Source organism: Dermatophagoides farinae, chromosome 4, assembly GCF_024713945.1.
Source record: "Dermatophagoides farinae isolate YC_2012a chromosome 4, ASM2471394v1, whole genome shotgun sequence".
Classification (NCBI taxonomy): Eukaryota; Metazoa; Arthropoda; class Arachnida; order Sarcoptiformes; family Pyroglyphidae; genus Dermatophagoides; species Dermatophagoides farinae.
In genome coordinates, this window is record NC_134680.1 from 787,212 (window position 1) to 806,451 (window position 19,240).

The 19,240-nt window shown below is 29.5% G+C and overlaps 6 protein-coding genes across 13 annotated transcripts; 3 read left to right on the plus strand and 3 right to left on the minus strand.

Moving 5' to 3' along the window:
• Positions 1-1,357: 1,357 nt before the first annotated feature.
• LOC124500523 (phospholipid phosphatase 1) lies at positions 1,358-4,426 on the minus strand. 5 transcript variants are annotated; one of them, XM_047064603.2, is made up of 5 exons: positions 4,331-4,426; positions 2,761-3,091; positions 2,532-2,683; positions 2,085-2,468; positions 1,358-2,001 (listed from the first exon to the last, which is right to left on the minus strand). In XM_047064603.2, exons 2-5 carry the CDS (start codon positions 3,065-3,067, stop codon positions 1,576-1,578), a joined length of 1,269 nt encoding a protein of 422 aa, XP_046920559.2. In that variant the 5' UTR covers positions 3,068-3,091; positions 4,331-4,426; the 3' UTR covers positions 1,358-1,575. The 5 variants fall into 5 exon arrangements, with proteins under 5 accessions (XP_046920559.2, XP_046920561.2, XP_046920558.2 ...); XM_047064605.2 differs by lacking the exon at positions 4,331-4,426 and adding an exon at positions 3,491-3,865; XM_047064602.2 differs by lacking the exon at positions 4,331-4,426 and adding an exon at positions 3,269-3,447.
• A 190-nt stretch (positions 4,427-4,616) lies between these two features.
• Positions 4,617-6,963, plus strand: LOC124500521 (corticotropin-releasing factor receptor 2). 2 transcript variants are annotated; one of them, XM_075730675.1, is made up of 6 exons: positions 4,617-5,256; positions 5,318-5,877; positions 5,977-6,006; positions 6,073-6,274; positions 6,369-6,638; positions 6,739-6,963. In XM_075730675.1, the coding sequence occupies exons 1-6, from the start codon at positions 4,813-4,815 to the stop codon at positions 6,880-6,882; spliced, it is 1,650 nt and encodes a 549-aa protein (XP_075586790.1). In that variant the 5' UTR covers positions 4,617-4,812; the 3' UTR covers positions 6,883-6,963. The 2 variants fall into 2 exon arrangements, with proteins under 2 accessions (XP_075586790.1, XP_046920557.2); XM_047064601.2 differs by having other exon boundaries at positions 4,645-5,256; positions 5,977-6,274.
• Positions 6,964-8,364: 1,401 nt separating this feature from the next.
• Positions 8,365-10,281, minus strand: LOC124500288 (uncharacterized). Its single transcript, XM_075730270.1, has 5 exons — positions 9,289-10,281; positions 9,163-9,210; positions 8,946-9,071; positions 8,836-8,879; positions 8,365-8,764 (listed from the first exon to the last, which is right to left on the minus strand). The coding sequence occupies exons 1-5, from the start codon at positions 9,680-9,682 to the stop codon at positions 8,549-8,551; spliced, it is 828 nt and encodes a 275-aa protein (XP_075586385.1). The 5' UTR covers positions 9,683-10,281; the 3' UTR covers positions 8,365-8,548.
• Positions 10,282-10,412: 131 nt separating this feature from the next.
• On the minus strand, positions 10,413-12,935 carry LOC124491151 (uncharacterized). Of its 2 annotated transcripts, none has more exons than XM_047053772.2 (3): positions 11,963-12,935; positions 11,552-11,697; positions 10,413-11,324 (listed from the first exon to the last, which is right to left on the minus strand). In XM_047053772.2, the coding sequence occupies exon 3, from the start codon at positions 11,273-11,275 to the stop codon at positions 10,808-10,810; it is 468 nt and encodes a 155-aa protein (XP_046909728.1). In that variant the 5' UTR covers positions 11,276-11,324; positions 11,552-11,697; positions 11,963-12,935; the 3' UTR covers positions 10,413-10,807. The 2 variants fall into 2 exon arrangements, with proteins under 2 accessions (XP_046909728.1, XP_046909727.1); XM_047053771.2 differs by having other exon boundaries at positions 10,413-11,321; positions 11,963-12,321.
• A 34-nt stretch (positions 12,936-12,969) lies between these two features.
• Positions 12,970-14,906, plus strand: LOC124500304 (deoxyribonuclease-2-beta). Of its 2 annotated transcripts, none has more exons than XM_075730266.1 (4): positions 12,970-12,985; positions 13,150-13,846; positions 13,919-14,468; positions 14,556-14,906. In XM_075730266.1, the coding sequence occupies exons 2-4, from the start codon at positions 13,492-13,494 to the stop codon at positions 14,884-14,886; spliced, it is 1,236 nt and encodes a 411-aa protein (XP_075586381.1). In that variant the 5' UTR covers positions 12,970-12,985; positions 13,150-13,491; the 3' UTR covers positions 14,887-14,906. The 2 variants fall into 2 exon arrangements, with proteins under 2 accessions (XP_075586381.1, XP_075586382.1); XM_075730267.1 differs by lacking the exon at positions 12,970-12,985 and having other exon boundaries at positions 13,043-13,188; positions 13,256-13,846.
• A 22-nt stretch (positions 14,907-14,928) lies between these two features.
• Positions 14,929-19,109, plus strand: SMC2 (structural maintenance of chromosomes 2). The gene is made up of 4 exons (XM_047064360.2): positions 14,929-15,418; positions 15,483-15,644; positions 15,700-18,642; positions 18,726-19,109. Exons 1-4 carry the CDS (start codon positions 15,101-15,103, stop codon positions 18,828-18,830), a joined length of 3,528 nt encoding a protein of 1,175 aa, XP_046920316.2. The 5' UTR covers positions 14,929-15,100; the 3' UTR covers positions 18,831-19,109.
• Positions 19,110-19,240: the final 131 nt, after the last annotated feature.

Below are 19,240 nucleotides of genomic sequence, written 5' to 3' on the forward strand. Positions count from 1 at the left end.
GTATCCAGCCAAAGGTATGAATCCTTGAGGTCAATATTGCTGGTTACCCGAAGGTGAGGACCCACAGGTTCCTCAATTTCCTGAACAAAAATCTTCAGATTATTAGGATTATGTGAATTATTTGTCACTACTTAATACCGAGAAGAAAATTGGGCGAGAATAATGCCATTGTGAAATCATTGCATGCCATCCAAAGATGCGAGATCTTTTCGGCCAATTGCTGCAGCAAGAAATTTCGCAATCGCGAATTATTATATCAACATATCGTTGCTGTTCATCCGAATTTCTATGTCGACGACAGTATTCCTAAGAATGGATCATCCGAAAAAAATCACGATCAACACCATCATGTTTAGCGTCGAAAGTAAATCAAAAAGCCAAATCAACTGAATGTATGGAGAAAAAAATCATCACCAATGTGTTCAACGCTTGGCATTGATAATCATGAAACAAACTTACCAAACAATGAGTAGATCATAGATCACCGGAATAAAAACACAAAAAAAAATCATTCCAATGAATGCAGTCTTCAGGCAAGATTTCATCATCAAATACACACTCACACAGGCACACAAAATGAAAATCACGTTTGTCACATGTATTGTTCTATTGAATGATTGCACCATCTATTGGATTCAAAAACTGCGGCACCGTGTGCTGATCAGCTAGATTTGACTCTCCCGTTTTTTTTTCAGTATATGGTTGAACTTTACTGCTAATGCATGTGTATGATGATTTCTGTGACTAAGCGTCATTTTTTTTCTGTCTGTTTCATCATCATCATCATCATTGAATTTAAAACTTATGCATAAATAAATTTTTATCAATTTCGAAAACACGTGCTTTTTACAATATACAATTTCCGTTTTAGCTGTGAGATGACTGATGCATGCATGTTGATGATGATGATTATTGTTCAGAAGATTTTGAATATGATGAAGACAATTATGATTCACCAGATATTTGTTATTTTACAACTAAAATCATAAAGCTTGCAATTTTAAATCATGTATAAAAAGAAAATTCTCAACTCTACTATATAGCAAATGGTCATTACCTAAAAAAAAATTGGATGGTCTTCCCCGACAACATTTGCAGCTTCATTGGTATTTTTTTTTTTTTTTTAATTACCAATAACATTTGTTTTCAAATCAACAATTCATGAAATCGGAATACATGATTCAATATCATGCAAATCATAACTCCGATCAAAAAATAATAAAAATAATAATTGTAATATATATAAATGTTTCATTATCAAATTTTAATCATCAATCAATGGACAAATGAATGAATTCGCTCAGCTTCGCCGCAGTTTACACACATCCTTAGCGTCATAGTATAATTGTAATATATATAAATGTTTCATTATCAAATTTTAATCATCAATCAATGGACAAATGAATGAATTCGAAATTTCATAATCATTTCATTTAGAATTTAATAAAATGATGTTCAAAAAAGAATTTTTATTTTAACAAAATTATTATTGCAATTTGATTAATTCAAATGTTCAGTTCATTAGTATATTGATTATTCAGTGTTATGTGAACCAGTGTGTGTGTGATACTGGATTCAAAGTCCAGATTCACGATCACGTGCTAATATTGTTTCAGTTGAAATTTCACCACCACCACCACCACCACCACCATCTGCATTAGCAATAATTTGACTAGTTCTTTCATTGCTACTAGCCGAATGTTGATCAATAATAATAGGACCATCACCATTATCATTATGCATTTTATGTTGTTGATGTTGATTGTTATTATGATACATAATCATTAATGAACGTGTACGATATAGATCGGAAATGAAAAATGCACCAAATGTGGCCATCAATGATCCTTGTAATAGACCAATTAAAACATCACTCCAATGATGTTTATAATCAGAAATACGGCTAAATCCCGTATATAACATAAGACAAATAAGTAGATATTGATATAATGGTTTCACAAGACCTAAATTTTGCCATCGAATTCGAAATTGTATGTAATACTATATAGAACCAATGAAAAAAAACAACAACAACAAAAATTAAATTGATTTCCAATTCATAACAATCAATTTCATATACATACAACTAGATATATCAATGTAACGGCAGCAAATGATGAATGTCCAGACATGAATGATAAACGTGAATCCTTAAGTCTATAAAAATCATTTTGATTTTTTGTACAAACAAAATCCATTACATAAACTTCGGGAGTAGAACAAGTAGAAAAACGATCATAAACCATTCCTTTATCATCTTTTGGTCGGCAAACATCAAGAAAATGTGGCCTAAGACGGCCAATACTATATTTAGCAATATCGGTAATTAATTGTGATCCTAAAAATGTGAATATAAACGGAATTATGTGCAGATATAATTGCCAAAAATAATTTTTAAGAAAAAATCTTGATGATAAATCAAAACCGGACATTAATCGACGATAAATTAGAAATTCATTAATACAGATCTATATTGAAAAAAAAGAATGAATGATTGATTGATTGATTCTTTAAAGAAAAACACAAATTACCGTTACAGTTGGTATCATGATTGAATAAAAGAATAATAAATTACTGGAAATTGTGCTTTCCAAATATGGATAACGTATACTATCATCATCACAATAGAATCCACGTTTAAATGGTTTGCCCAGTTTATACAGAAGAATTATCGGTGTTATTACTGTGTGGTGGAAAATGTAAGAAACGAAAACAAAAAAAAATTTGAATTTCAATATGGAAAAAAATAACAATACATACTCAATATTAATACAAATGAATCAATCAATATTTTCAACAATAGACGAGATTGATTTGGAATGGCTGCAATTCTTGGTAGATACATTTGTTGCATTATTCTTCTATTAATATGATGATGATGATTCTTTTTTTCTTTATTATTATTTATCAATTCAATATCGATACCGTTATTATTGATAGCTGCAGCAATTGAATCGTCAATAGTAGTATTATTAGTGTTCGTCGTGGTTGTATCGATTGTTTGATTTTCAATGTTTATTTGTTGATGATGACTTTGATTTAATGTTTCTGGTTGCTGTACATTCATAGCTTAATCATCATCATCATCATTCTATTGTAATTTGATTGTATGACATGAAAGATAATAAAATAAAAAAAATGATGATTAACATGAAAAAAACAAGAGAAAAACAGAAAAAAAAATTTTTGATAATCCACACCATAAATGGCATTTCATTGAAATTTTTTTTTTGTTTCGTGTGTGTGTGTGGATAAATCACTCACTAACATTCAAATCGAATGTTAACATGATCACAACACATTGACATACATCATTGTCGACTTGTTACATTTTTTTAAAACAATTTACTGATAATTGATGATTGGATATATTTCAATCAATCAATTGATTTAGAAGAAAAAAAATTTTTTTTTCCTGATTAAAAAAATCAAAATCAATCAACGATAATAATGTAAACAAATGTAAAAAAAAAATTCACAAATGACGTACGGATATATTTTTTTTTTGTTGAAAACTCAATAAATTTGACCACAACACAACACAATGATTTATAATTTGTAAATAAAAGTTCAATGATCAGTGATGATAAAAAAAAAAATAGAATCATAATCATTTCATTTCAGGTTTAAAAATGAAATGGATCTTGATTTCTACATTACACGATTCATCATCATCATCATTGACGATGTTGTTGTTGTTGAAATAGGATTCGAATTCGAATTCGAATTCAATTGGATTCAAACTAAAACCCAAACAAGTTTTTATCTTTGTCCGCGCCTAAATCATTTTGTTGAACCAGTTATTTATTTATATTATTTTATGATCAAATTGTCTCTCTCTTTCTCTACAACTCCATCTATACGTTTTTTATTTCTCTCACTGTCAATGTAATGTATACACACACACACACGCACATTATGATTTTTGATTGTGTTAAACACAAACACAAAGCAGAGGTGGTGAAATCAAAGAGAGAGAGAGAGAGAGACAAGACAAAAAGATTACAATAACACATTTCGATTGACGTAACAGAAAAATCAAGAAACAAATAGGATTTATTATCATTCAACCATTATGTATGAATGAATGATTGAATTGAAAAAAACAACATTAACCGGTTGGTTGATTGGATTGAATGCATACAAAAAAAAAATAATTTTGAGGTCAAAGTTGATTTTTTGAAAAAACAATGTCGACCATCTCTCATTATATTAATTGTGTATAACACACATCAACATCATCACATGATCGAAGCCAAAAAAAAACCGGAATAATTATCGATGATCCGTATAGAAACGTTTGTTTGTTTTTTTCTCGATTACAACTTACAGATTACAACCAAAAACAACAACAATCACAAAAACAAATTTTTTTCTACTAATGAATCAAAGGAAGAAAAAAAAGACAAAAAAAATTTGTCAATAAACTCATCATTATGTATCGATGATGATGATGACAAGGTGATAACAAAGTTTTTTTTTCTATCCTTACAAAACAAAAATTACCAAATAGGTAAAAATAGCCACTGAGAGAGAAAACAAAAAACGTCAAGTGTAACATAGAAGTTGAAATCAAATGGAAAAAAATGTGTAGATTTTCCCACCATCATCATCATCATTAATTGATTGTTTTTTGATTGCTTTTTGATTGGCAATTATCCCATGATAATGTTAATGATGATGATGACGATGTCAAGGATTATTTGTTTGTTCACTAAATGATCGTTTGGTTGGCAAAAAACAAAAAAAAAGAAAAAGAAAATTTGATTGATTGATTAATCGAATTCAAATGATCCTAAAAGAAACGACAATATGAAACGACAACAATTATTATTATCATCATCATCATTGTTGTTATTATTCACTATGATGACCATTCAATGGTCAAATAGTGGCCAAACAATAACAGTGTCAGCATCAGCATCAGCATCAGTTTCATGGAAACCAAAATCTTATTGCCATAGTCCAGCCAATATATTGTTCGATAATATTGATGAATTTACAAATGCAATGTGTACATATTGTCTATATACAATGTATACAAAAACGGCCAATTTTGTTTGGCGTGATGGCTATAAATTTGATCGTTTAAAATTTATTGATCATTCACATACGACAAATGTTTTGGTCATCATGGAAAATTCATCATATGCTTATTATTATGAAATAGATTTAAAACATTTACAACAACAAAGATTGAATGGATTATTCCGTGAAGATCCAATTTTACAGGATTTTTCCAATGAATATTATATGGTAATGTACAGTATTATTATGGATAATTTGATCAAATTTGAACACTTTTTTTTCCATTTAGGATAAATTTTTAAAATGTTGTCAAGATTCACATGATTGTTGTGAACAAATGATCAATCGATCTGTTGACAATGACGACGACAACGACAATAATGATGATCATCATTGTCCAATGATTTGGGATGGTTGGACATGTTGGATGTCAGCCGAACCAGATTCAATGAGTAAAACTAAATGTCCTGATATGTCATTGATGGCATTCCATTATGATGACGATGATGATAATGAAATACCATTAGCTATTCGGTCGAATGCTGTGAAAAAATGTCAATCAAATGGTACTTGGATACAGCATACTGATTATAGAGATTGTAGCATATTGGCAAAAGATGTTCGTCAATCAGTGGTAAAAACAAGAATCATATTACAATCAATATCGATCATTTTATCCATTGGTGCCGTAACTATTTTCATTTATCTACGTTTATATGTAAAATTTTACATACAATTATTATTGAATTTTTTCACATCAATTATTCTGTCCACTATGATGGCATTATTGTACGATATTTATGTCACCAAAGGTCATTTACAATTTTCTGACAATGTTATTTTACAAAAGCAAGTGAAATTGTTTTGGAATTTTTTTTGTTTTGTTTTGTTCTTTTTCTTTTTGAAAACTTTTTATTGATTTTTTTTCTTTCATTCATTTCATGACAGCCAAAAATATTGTCGTACATTCACATTCCTGTATAAAGAAACACGTATGATGAACTATTCATGGATGTTGATTGAAGGCATTTTTCTTCATAATAGTGCCGTGTTTGCATTTCATTGTAAAAAAATGTCCGAATGGCGACGAACAATTTATATATTTGGCTGGTTTGTGCCCAATATTATTATGGCCATTTATGGTGTTATACGGTTAAAACATTCCGATAGTATGGATCGTTGTTGGACCGATACGATTGGAACATTGGAATGGACTTTTATGTTTTTTCCATATTTTTGTTTTTTTGTAAGTGTTTTTTTTTTGCTCTTCTTCTCATTCCAAAATCGAATCGAATGATTTTTAATGTTTTTTTTCTCTCTCTCTATTTCTTCTCACACAGTTCAACTTGTTGCTATATTGTAATTTGATTCGTTTCATTTTAATTAAAACAGTATTCATTAATAATGGCCATACTAAAGAATTCACCTGGATAAAATTGGCCACAATTTTAATGCCAATTTTTGGCATTCAATATACAATATATATGGTTACAATTGATCCAACAGCTACTACCAGTTTATTTTTATTGGCCATATTTCGTATTCAGAATATTGTTGAATCATTACAAGGTACAATTGTGACCATTATTCTTTGTTTTTTAAATAAAGATGTAAGTATCAATCAATCACACACGCATGACTATCGATATTTGAATTGAAATTTTGTTTGTTTGTTTTTTTTCTTTCACACACACACACACACACACACAGGTTTACAGAACAATACGAAAATCCATTGTAAAAAGTTATGGTCGTCGTAAAAGTAATCTATTACATTCGGCATTATCCACACAGATTACAATGACTGATTCATCGAAACAATATCATCGATCAGAATCGACTATTAAACGATGATAATGATTTATTGATTTCATTTCATTTGTTTGTTTGTTTGTCATTTTTTTAAAATTAAATAAAAAAAAAACATTTACATTTCTAATCAATTGGAATCAAATTTTTTCATTGCCCGATTCAAATGTTCGTTTAGTTGACCAATTTTTTCCCTTGCATTCATGTTTGATTGGCCCATCATATTCTGTGTGAGAACCTGTTTGGAAAAAAAATATTTCGAAATGAAAATCAAAATCTAAATTTGAACACACACACACATACACTTTGAATGACAAATACGTGTTTCAAAATGTTCAATAATAGCGCTTGATGATGGAATTTTTGTTTTTCGGCGATATCGTCACCAAAGGTGGAAAAAAATCAATCAATCAATCATTTGATTCAATCAAACAAAAATTGAATTGAATTGTAATAATACATACTCATTAACATTGGTGTAGTGAGTAAAGTAAGAAAAACCGATGGTAAACTTGCCATTATTGAATCAGGCCATGATGATTTTCTACCGGTTTTAAATGTATGTACAAATACTGTGTTGTTGAATGAGAGAAAAAGAAGAAAAAAAAACAAAACAGAACAACAAAATTAGTGGAAACAAAAAATGAAGATTTTTCATCTTTTGCCATTTTCATTTATACTTGGATAAGGATTAGTCGGTGTAGTTGATGATTGTGGATGTGAATGATGATCATGATCATGATGAGTACGAAATAATCGGCTTGTTGTTGTAGTAGGATCCAAGACATTTTTATTTCCTAGATCATCTTCTTCAGTTTTATATTGAAAACAAAAATGAATGGAATGTAAATTTTTTTTTCCTGGTTTAGGTTAATAAAACTGACCATTATCATACTGATGATGATGATTATCATCCATAATCGGTTCATCATCAATATTTGTTGTTATATCATTTAATGAAAGAAAATCTTTTAAATCTCGTTTATTATTATTGCTACTACTGATTGCTGCCGGTGATGATATAATTTGATGGCCATGATGATGTTGATAATAGCCATCATTATTATCATTATTCATTGAAAATGGATGACTACCATTATGATCATCATTATAAGATGATGATGATGATTGATAACGATGATGCGGCGGTGGCGAAGGCGGCTGATGATGATGATGATTATGATGATGATGATGATGATGAGGATGAGGATGATGGCTATTAATTTGATATAATTGTCTTATATTATCATTATTCATCTGTGGAAAACATTGATGATGATGATGACCAATTTTAATTACTAAAATCAATATCAATAGATAAAGTTTTTTGTCAAACATTTTTACGTATTTTCACCCAATGGATACAAGAAACAAGATTCATGAGTTTGTTTAGTTTGGTTTTTACAATAATCAATAATTTTCATGTTTCAAAACGATTTTTATATGAAAATCATCTACAAACGAAACATCATGGTTCATGATCACCATCATAATCATGTAACCTAAATGATTTTATCAGTTTTTTTTTGTTGTTGTTGTTGTTTTTAATGATAGAAATAAGATTTTTACAAAATGATAATTTTAATGATTTCAAAATAAAAAGCGAAAATTTATCAAAAAATTTTTTTATTCTTCTTCTTCTTCTTTACCCCAAATAATTCTGTTTGGGGGAAACGGGTGGTGCTGATGCTGCCATACATGATTTTGACCGTCATAACTCATAGACCATAATAAATTGATCGATCGCATGTGATATACGTTGTGATAAAATTTCAATTGTTTCATCATCCATTGGAAGTAGAATATTATCGCCCATTTCATTCATATTTGAACGTTTACGACGACGACGACGACGACGTCCAAGACCACCAAATGTAGTAGCGGCTGTAAATCTTGTTGAATCATTATTATTCATATTATTCATTGTCTAATTTAAATGAAAAAAACAAGGTTAAAGATCAAGGTCATTTGATATATCATTTGATTTTCGTAACATACATTTTGCATCATTGCTAATAATGCCAATACTTGGGTGAAAAATGCTAAATGAATGAATCGAGAATTTGAATCAAATTTTCGAATATAAACAAAGACAACGAAATACTCACAAAATAATAACGGTAATAATAATAATGGCAATAATGCCAATAATAATAATGGTAGAAAATCATCTTTTTTCTTGTCCACATATGGTTGTGGATAATATGGTTGTGGTTGTGCCGAATGTATATGAACTGATTGTTGATTTTTGATGGTCAAAAATAAAATAAAAAAAATTCAATTTAAAAATTTTAAAACTTGACATTTTAAATTATTATTACTTACTCGATTTGACAGCTGAACCATATGGTTCTTTATAATCATGACCACCATCTATTGAAATGAATGAAAATTTTGGATAAAAAAAATGAATTCCATCATCATCAATCATCAATAATCATTTATACTTACAATCCATTCGATCATTTATAGTTTGATGATTCACCATTGGCTGTGTTGATGATGACCAATATCGTTGTTGTTGTTGTGGATCATATTGTTGATGATTTTGTAGAAAATAATACAATTTCTTTTTAGTATAATAATCATCACCATCATCGTTGCCATTACTGGTGTTTAGATAATAATCATCATCATCATCATTATGATGATAGTTTCGATAATATCGATTATTATAACGATTATGATGATGATGATGATGATGATTCGAACGTTTTGAATCTAAAGTTGTAGCTGTTGTTGACCATGATTGTGATTGTGATTGTGATGCACAAACAATTTGAATTAGAATAATATTTGATAATAATGAAAGATTTGCAATTAAAAATGATGGACTAGTAAACATTTTGTTGATAAAAAAAACAAAGAAGAAAAAAAAATCACAAATTTAACTAATAATATAAAAATGGCAAATGAAAATTGTTGTTGTCGATGATTAATGAATATTTTTTTTTTGTTGTGTGAGTTATCTTGTCGCCATCATCTTCATCAAATGTCAATGAATGATAAATTGTAATACATTTCAAAGTTTTTTTTTCCCAAAATCATTCAAAAAATAATGATGAAGGAATTCGGGCGAGAAAAAAATTTTTTTTTCTGATCATCATAATTAAGGTCAAGGTTTAGTACATCCGGAAGAAGAAAAATATGATCATCATGATCAATGGTCTATCAACAACCACCACAATATGGACACAATTATTGACGGTTTTATTCAAATTCGTTCAAACATGTCAATATACAACAATGGCAAACAAATTAATAACGCATAAAAAAAAAATTCACTGGACCCGAAATAAAAAAAAAAAAAACGGCCAAAAAACCCATATTCAATTGTTATTTATTCATCAAAAAAAAAATTCTTCAATTCTTTTACCATCATCATATTATTCAAATTTGCATATATATTCAGCAATCAATTAATTTTGTAATTAAGCCAGGAAACAAAAAAAAATGAAATGTGATTATTAATCAATTGTCTCTCTGGTTGTGTGTGGGTGTGTGCAAGTGAACAAATTATTATAATGAGAGATTAGGTTCAATTCAATTCAAAAAAAAAATTAAATAGCAAATTGTTTCAATGTGAAGATATTTCAAAATTTTTATTTCAATTTCATTTCAAATGTATGTAGGTTGTTTTTATTCATTATAATTGTTGTTGGTGGTGGTTATCATTATAAATTGAGAAAAAAAAGATAAACTGTGTGTAGTATTTTGTTTGCTGTGTAAATGTTTGTTTGTTTTTTTTAAAGATGTGAAATATGAATGTAATGTGATTACATCAACGATTTTTCTGTTGTTGTTGTTGTTTCATATAATGATGAATGATGATGATATATAAGTGTGTGTTGTGTTGTGTGTTTATGTAATGTGTATATTCTTCTTCAGTTTTTTTTTATAATTATTATTATTAAATTATCATCATCTTCATTTTATTCTTCTTCAAGATGTGTTTTTTTTTACACACACACTATTGACGATTTGGACATTGAGCAGCAATGTGACCAACTTCGTTACAATTGAAACAACTCTTGGAACGTTCTTTACGTGGTTCCGAACAATCACGACTAAGATGACCTTCCATACCACAATTGTAACAGGTTTTAGCACCTGGTGGTTGTGTACAATCGCGACTAATATGTCCTTCACGTTGACAATTATAGCAACGTTGATTGTTTCGTGAACGGAAACTCATCATTCCATTTCCGCCGCCACCACCACCACCACCACTCATCTGTGGTTTACGGCAATCATATGACAAATGTCCAAATTGTCCACAATTGTAACAACGACTACCGTTGTTACGTGAAAAGCCACCACCGCCGCCACCACCACGACGATCATTGTATCGACTGTACTGTTTGTTATCGCCATCCATCATATCATCTTGAATGGTACCAGCAGAATCAGTAACAACGGGACCTTCGTTTTCGCTCATTTTTTTTTTCTTAATTTTTCGGTTTTCCGACGATATTCAAAAAAAGCTGCTGTTCAAAAAAAAAATAAAATCAATAAGTATTTGATTAATATATTCAAATATTTATAAATTGTAGATTCAAGAAAAAATTCGAATTTCGAAATTCAACATCATGATTTATATGGTGATTATTATAGTGTAGAAGGGAGTGGGGATTGGTTGGACAAAAAAAAATTCACCATCATAAGCTAAATTTAATCAATCAAATCAATGATTGATTGATTATGAAAAACTTACCAAAAATCAAAAAGAAAATTCAAAGATCAAAACACCACCACACAAACAAAATTGATGAATCTTGATTGCTTTAAAGCTATTTATGATCAATAATATCCGGAAATAGATTTTTTTTTTCGTAAACAGATTCGAAAAATACACGACCACTATATATATGTGGAAAATGAAATCGAAAAATCAAGAATTAGAAAAAAATTATGACGGAATAAATTTGATATATACACAACAGCAGCAGCAGCAGCAGCAAGAGCAATGCAAATATACAGCGTGGCAACAATAACTCACACACGCACATGGAAAACTCAACAAAAAAAAAATAAAATTCGAATCATCAAAAAAAACTAAGATTCGATAATCAAATTTTTTTTTTTCTTCATAACCGGAAAACAAATAAAAAAAATTTCTACTAACCTTTTTTTTTATTTTCAAACACACAAAACGCACACACACACAAAACAACACGCACACCCACCAAATTACAAATATAACGGATTATTGTAGAATTTGTCCAATTTGATAATTTGATTGATTTGGAGAAAAAAAATTTTTGACGATATATGAATGGATAATTATCGATGATGAAGACAAGACAATTATTATAAAAAAAATGTTTAAGTGAGAGGTAAAAAAAAAATTGAAACTTTATTTTTCAACTTTGCAAATGAAGAGAATGGGAAATAATAAAAAAAAATACCACGTGTTATGAATCAAGCACACACACACACACACAAACACACATCACACACTCACATAAAATTTTGTTATATGCGGCAGCAATAATGATGGTGGCAGCACGGCTATAAAAAAAAAAAAAATCAAATCAAACATAGAAGTATGGCGACAAAAAAAGTAAGATATACAGTAGGAGGGGATGAGGAGGTAGAATGAGGAGGATGATGCTGATGATGAAAAAAAAGGGGAAGTAGAAGTGGAATAAAAAGAAAAAGAAAAAAGGATCGGTCGATTGTCGGCAGCGTCGTCACAAACAAAAAATTTTTTTTTTCTGTCCTGTTTTGATATGTGTGTGTAGTGTGTGTGTGTGTTTTTTATCGGGTGTTCTCGGCCGATTTGGCCGGTCCGTCAGTCTGTCCATCCATCTGTCCATCTATTCATCATCATCATCACCATTAATCTCGCTATCACAGTTGTAGTGGTTCATCCATATATGAATATGAGTGTTGCATGAAAAAAAAAAAAAAAAAATTTCAACTCATGAGCCAAAAGCCGGGAAATTATGTTCGATTTTTCTTTTACTCCCGACTATGATGATGATGATGATGATCGTGATGAGGATGAGGATGAGGATTTTTTTTTTTTTTTGATTGAAATCGTTTTTTTTTAGCTCGGACAGACAGACAAACAAGACTTAAGATGGATTCAATTCGATTTATATACAATGATGATGATGATGAAATGGATGGACGTACAGAACTTGTAAAGCCAGTTTGATACGTGAAAAGTTTTTTTTTGTTTTTGTTTTGTTTTTCAATTTTTTTTTTAAATTTTGCCACGATAATCACGATTTCCAATTGAATTGATGATTATGAAAAATTTTAATTTAAATTTTAAATTTTTTTGGAAAAAACAACATTTGACAGGGTGTCATATAACTGAACCATAAGACAATTCTTTCAAAGGTATGGATGATTTGATGGAAGCCATTTTTTTTCTTGGAAAAAAAACCACTGATAATCTGCTGTCTAGCCAACAGCAGCAGCTGGTAACATCGTAAAAGAAGTTTATTGATCTTTTGAACATCGTACACATACAGCGTATAAATAAATAACCGATTAATATCATCTCCACCAAACATCATTGTTGTCATCTTGATCGATGTTGCAGAGAAAAAAAAAATCAGTTTTTTTTCTCTCCATTCAACACGACAAAGTGATACGATTGATTGAAAGAAAAAGAGATTTAATGTGCGCGAATTTTTGAAAATGATGAAAATGATTCAAAAATTGTTTCAAATATTCATATTGATCATTGCCTATAATCGAATGATCACTATTCATACACTTTCGTGTATGAATGAAAAAGGCCATCCAGTGGATTCATTTATTGGTTACAAAGTGCCAAAATTGGAAAAATCAAATGATTCATTGGTGCGTAATGGATTACAATATTTATATGTGATACCATCATCATCATCATCAACATCAAGATCATGGACATTTGGACAGCGATCATTGAATGACAGTCGATCAATATTGGGTGCAACATTAAGATCAATTTTAAAAAATGAAAATAATAAACATTATAATTTGATATTTTATAATGATCAAAAACCATCAAGTAAGTTTGTTGTTTCAAATAAAAATGATTCAAAATAACTTTGTTTTTTCATTTGTCTGTTCATTTTCATAGCACGAACACGATCATCAAGTACAGGTGCACATGCAAAAGGTATTCTGGCAATGTATGGAAAAACTGGATTCTGGTTATTACATTCAATACCACAATTTCCAATAGTATCGGATGAATCATATGAATATCCCAAACGTTCATTAAATAATGGCCAATCATTCATATGTATTACAATATCAATTGATGACAGGCAAACAATGGAAAATGTTGCAAAACATTTATCAATGATGAGACCAAATATTTATTCAATTAATTTGACGAAAAATTTTCTCCGAAAATATCCAATTTATGAAGAATTTGTGGATAAAAAACGACATAAATCTAATAGACGTCCAAATCAATTAATTCAAACGATTTCGTCAGCAAATCATTTGTCATTTACCATATTTTCCAAGAATCATAAATTCAATCATGATATCTATGCCGATCTGATTGCCCAACATTATCAAGATGATTTTTTCGCTCAATCATGGCGTAATGGTGCCGGAGAAGTTTTGCCATCCGATTGTACATATGGTTATAAAATTTTTAATATTAATTCAATAAAAATGTATGTGTCTGGATTGACATTTTTTTTTGTTCGTTGTTGTAAATTAATCAATTTTTTCTTTCTTTTTTTTCTAAATGTTAAATGTAGTCGTGATTCAATACAATGGCCATATCGTGAAGATCATGCTAAATGGACCATTTCGGTGGATCATAAAAGACGTCCAATTGTATGTTTAGTTGATTTAAATCGAATGAGATCACAATTTAGCCGTGGTGGTGGTGCCATTTGTCTGGAATCATCAGCCAATCTGTGGAATGTATTCAAATCATCCATTTATGATATTGAAAGCTGTCCAGCAAACAAAGTACGTTTTCCATCATTAGATTGGCTTTCATCATTACCACAACGAACGTGGAGAAAAATCGATGATGTTAAACAAAAATGTGGACTAAAAAAATCAAAGAAAAAAGAAAAATAAAATTTTCAAAGAAAAAAAAATTTGAATTTCGAATTCTATTGCCACACCAATGGCTCATCTAGGTAGCACGTTCAATTTCATAAAAATAGGCGCTGTTTTTGTTCTGGTTTTAGAATGAAAAAATTCGTTATAGAAAAAATAGCAAACTGTCATTTTTTTTTCGTTCGTTCATTTGTTTTTCATTAAATTTCATCATCATCATCAAATCATCATCATGTTTATTAAAAAACTTATCCTTGACGGCTTCAAATCATATGGAAAACGTGTTGAAATCACCGATTTTGATCCATCATTCAATGCCATCACTGGTTTTAATGGTAGTGGAAAATCGAATATTCTCGATGCAATTTGTTTCGTACTTGGTCTATCCAAATTAGAACTTGCTCGTTGTCATACGTTGAATGATTTAATTTATAAAAATGGACATGCCGGTGTTACAACGGCATCGGTTACAATGGAAATTGATAATACAGATGGTAAATTTTCACATAGTGATTATAGTAATTCACCAGTGATTGTTGTTCGTCGTGAGGTAATGTATAAATTGAATGAAAAATTCGTTTCATTTCACTGATGATCAATTTATTTTTTTCTAGATCAATATGAAAAATCAATCCAAATATTATATTGATGGATTTTGTGTGACCAAAGAAAAATTGATGGATTTTTTTCAATTAGTATCATTGAATATTCAAAATCCACATTTTCTAATTATGCAAGGTAAAATTGTTAAAGTCGTATCGATGAAACCAACCGAGGTATGTGTCAGAATTTCTTGTTTGTTTTTCTGTATGACTAAAATTCATTCCATAGATATTATCAATGATTGAAGAAGCTGTCGGTGTCAGTGTTTATGAGAACAAAAAGAAACAGAATTTGATCAGAATTGAAAAATGTGATAAATCATTGAATGAAATTGGCTATTTAATTGATGAATCCATTCGGCCAAAATTGAATCGAATTTGTGAAGAACAAAAAGCATTACGAGAATATCATACAATCAAAGCCAGATATGATCAAATGTTTAAAATTTCAATTGCACATCGATATTTGAAAGATAAACACATTGTCGATATGGCCGATACAAATGTTGAATCACATAGAGCATCTATACAGGCAAAAGAAGATGAAAAATTTCGTCTTATTTCGGATTCAGAAACATTGGCCAAACAAATTGAAACATTACAAAAACGATTAGATGCCAGTATGGGTGGTGATCTTCGGCAATTTGAAACCAATGTAAATCAAAAGCAAAATATTCTCCAACAGATGAATATGAAACAAAAATTGAAACAAGATCAACTTGACGAAGAACAAAATGAATTGACAACAGTACAGAAAAAATTAAACAAAGAAACGAAAATATTGACTAATAAACAGAATGAATTTGATGAATTGAAAAAAACATTGGAACAATTGAAAAATGAACATGAAACAAATGAAAAATTATTCAATAAAGCTCAAGAAGATTTAGAGGCCATAAATTTTGGCAAATCCAAAGGCATTCAAGGTGAAAAAGCGGCAACATTAACACATCAATTAATGACCACTAAAGATACATTGGCCGATGTTGAATCACGGATCAATAAATGCAAATTGATTATTGAACATACAACAAAAGAATTGACAACGAAAAATAAACAAATAAAATCCGATAAAGATGTTTATGATGGTATCATACATGATATTGAAAAACGACGTAAAGAAATGGAACAATTGCAACAAGAAATGAATGTAATTGATTTTAGTGAAGAAAATTTTGAAGAAATGAAACAAATTAATTCACGTTTGAAAAATGATATATTATTATTGCAGGATAAAATTAATCATTTACGTCCATCAGTACCTTTTTCAAAATTTAAATGTCCAGATTCATTGGATATTGATGAAGAATCAATATATGGTGTTGTTTGTGATTTATTCACTATTAATCATCCAGAACAACATTCTGTTGCCATTGAAAAAGTATGTGGTGGCCGTCTTTTCAATGTTATTGTATCCAGTGATGAAGTGGGTGCTAAATTGATCAAGAAAAATCTTAAAGAACGACGTACATTTTTACCATTGAATAAAATCACTGGAAGAGATACCGATATTCGTGCATTACGATTGGCTGAACAATTAGTTGGCCGTGGTAATGTTCATTATGCTATCAATTTGGTTTCATTTGATAATGAATTGAAAAATGCTATGAAATATGTATTCGGTGATACGATGCTATGTCCAAATATGAATATGGCTAAAAAAATTGCCTTTGCCAACGGTATCATGAAACGTGTTGTAACATATGATGGTGAAATATTCGATCCAACCGGTACATTGACTGGTGGTGCATTGAAAAATAGCCAATCATCATTGGAGATTATTGGTGAAATTAAATCCATTGAAGAAGAATTACATTTGCATCGTATTCGTAAACAACAGGCTGAAGATGAATTGAAACATCTGGATCGTAATGCAAAACAATTTGAAGATAAAAAATCAAAATTATTATTAAAACAACAAGAAATTGATGGATTAAATCTACGTTTACAAGAATCATGTCATTATGTTACAATGAAAGATATTGAAGATATGAAACAACGAATAAATGATGAACAAAATTCGTTGAAACAATTGGCCAATGAAAAAACCGCCATCAATGATCGTATTAAAGAAATTGAATATAAAATTCAAAATTCTGAATCAACAAAAAAACTTGAACTAAAAGAAGCAAAAAATTATCTATCATCAATACAAAAACAATGTGAAACAACTGGAAAACAATTGCAAAATGATGAAAAACAATTTGTTTGCCTGGAACAAGAACTACTACATCATCGTGAATGTGTTGATGTGTTGAATAAACAGATTGAAAAAATTCATTCAGATATTGAACAAATCAAAAAAGAATTGCTCACCATACAGAATGAAATTGATAATTGTCAAATGGAAATGAAATGTGCGCAAGAAAAATATGATGAATATAAACAACAATTGAATGAAAAATCAAAAGAAATACAAAAACTACAAAAACAATCCGATATGATACGTAATCTTGTTGATGAAATTGGCCGTGAAATTAAATTGAAAACATATGAAATGGAAAAAATTGAAACATCCATACATGAAGCACAGGAACGTTTACGATCAATGTTGCATAAATATCAATGGATTAAAGATGAAGCAAAAGATTTTCATTCCGATCAAAATGAATATCGTATATTGAATCAGATGGATTTTGATGAAAATGTTTTTTTCGTTAAATTAAAATCATTAAAATTGCAACAAGAATCATTGGGAAAATCTGTGAACATGAAAGCCAATATAATGCATGGACAAATGCAAAAAGAATTTGAAGAACTATTACATAAACGTGATGTAACATTGAAAGATAGAAAAAAATTAATACAATATATGGAAAAGGTGGAGAAAGAAAAAGATAAAGAATTACGAAAAGCGTGGAAAAAAATTAATGAAAATTTTGGCGCTATTTTTGGCACATTATTACCAAATGCTAATGCAAGATTGGCACCAGTATCGTCACGTATAAAAGATGGTCTAGAAATTAAAGTTGCATTCGGTGATGTATGGAAAGAATCATTATCTGAATTGAGTGGTGGCCAACGATCATTGGTGGCATTATCATTAGTATTATCATTGTTAAAATATTATCCAGCACCATTATATATTTTGGATGAAATTGATGCAGCATTGGATCAAAGTCATACACAAAATATTGGATTAATGATTCGTAGACATTTTAAAAATGCACAGGTATGTGTCATATGTACATTCGATTGAATTTCAATATCATCATCAATGTTTTAATGTCCAATTTTTCTTTCCAATTCAATTAGTTTATCATTGTATCATTAAAGGATGATATGTTCAACAATGCAAACGTTTTGTTTCAAACAAAATTTATCGATGGATTTTCAACTGTTGACCGGATTAAATTATGAAAATTTTCGTTTTATTTTCTGATATGAATCATCATCATCATCGTAATCATCGACGAAAATTGTTTTTTTTTTATCTCTCCCATCATATCACATCTCTTTTTTTCAAAATCAAAATCACATTTTTTTTCATGATACACAAACACGCACCTATACATATACACCACCCCCACCTCTCTTTAAATTATATTCATAGACATTATCCATGTTTTTTTTACAACAACAAAACAAAAATTGAAATGAGGAAATTTCAATAAATTTGATTTGATTTTGCATTTTAAATTGCTATTTTACCAGAAAAAAAATATCGATTGATTGAATATAATGGACGATGACCTTTTTATTTGATGATTTGAAATTGTTGATTTTTCTTTCTTTCGAATACATTTTTGAAGGGAAAAAGCCCAAAAATG

Bases quoted from the DNA above. Each gene is read 5' to 3' on its own strand.
- LOC124500304 (XM_075730266.1), top strand. From the start codon at position 13,492: ATGATGAAAATGATTCAAAAATTGTTTCAAATATTCATATTGATCATT. The intron at 13,847-13,918 runs GTAAGTTTGTTG...TCATTTTCATAG, and splicing joins TAATGATCAAAAACCATCAA to CACGAACACGATCATCAAGT. The intron at 14,469-14,555 runs GTATGTGTCTGG...TGTTAAATGTAG, and splicing joins AATATTAATTCAATAAAAAT to TCGTGATTCAATACAATGGC.
- LOC124500523 (XM_047064603.2), bottom strand. From the start codon at position 3,067: ATGAATGTACAGCAACCAGAAACATTAAATCAAAGTCATCATCAACAA. The intron at 2,469-2,531 runs GTAATTTGTGTT...TTTTCAATATAG, and splicing joins TCATGATACCAACTGTAACG to ATCTGTATTAATGAATTTCT. The intron at 2,002-2,084 runs GTATGTATATGA...GGTTCTATATAG, and splicing joins TTACATTGATATATCTAGTT to TATTACATACAATTTCGAAT.
- LOC124500288 (XM_075730270.1), bottom strand. From the start codon at position 9,682: ATGTTTACTAGTCCATCATTTTTAATTGCAAATCTTTCATTATTATCA. The intron at 9,211-9,288 runs GTAAGTATAAAT...TCATTTCAATAG, and splicing joins TATAAATGATCGAATGGATT to ATGGTGGTCATGATTATAAA. The intron at 9,072-9,162 runs GTAAGTAATAAT...ATCAACAATCAG, and splicing joins TGGTTCAGCTGTCAAATCGA to TTCATATACATTCGGCACAA.
- LOC124500521 (XM_047064601.2), top strand. From the start codon at position 4,813: ATGAAACGACAACAATTATTATTATCATCATCATCATTGTTGTTATTA. The intron at 5,878-5,976 runs GCAAGTGAAATT...ATTTCATGACAG, and splicing joins GACAATGTTATTTTACAAAA to CCAAAAATATTGTCGTACAT. The intron at 6,275-6,368 runs GTAAGTGTTTTT...CTTCTCACACAG, and splicing joins TTCCATATTTTTGTTTTTTT to TTCAACTTGTTGCTATATTG.
- LOC124491151 (XM_047053772.2), bottom strand. From the start codon at position 11,275: ATGAGCGAAAACGAAGGTCCCGTTGTTACTGATTCTGCTGGTACCATT.
- SMC2 (XM_047064360.2), top strand. From the start codon at position 15,101: ATGTTTATTAAAAAACTTATCCTTGACGGCTTCAAATCATATGGAAAA. The intron at 15,645-15,699 runs GTATGTGTCAGA...TTCATTCCATAG, and splicing joins TATCGATGAAACCAACCGAG to ATATTATCAATGATTGAAGA. The intron at 18,643-18,725 runs GTATGTGTCATA...CAATTCAATTAG, and splicing joins GACATTTTAAAAATGCACAG to TTTATCATTGTATCATTAAA.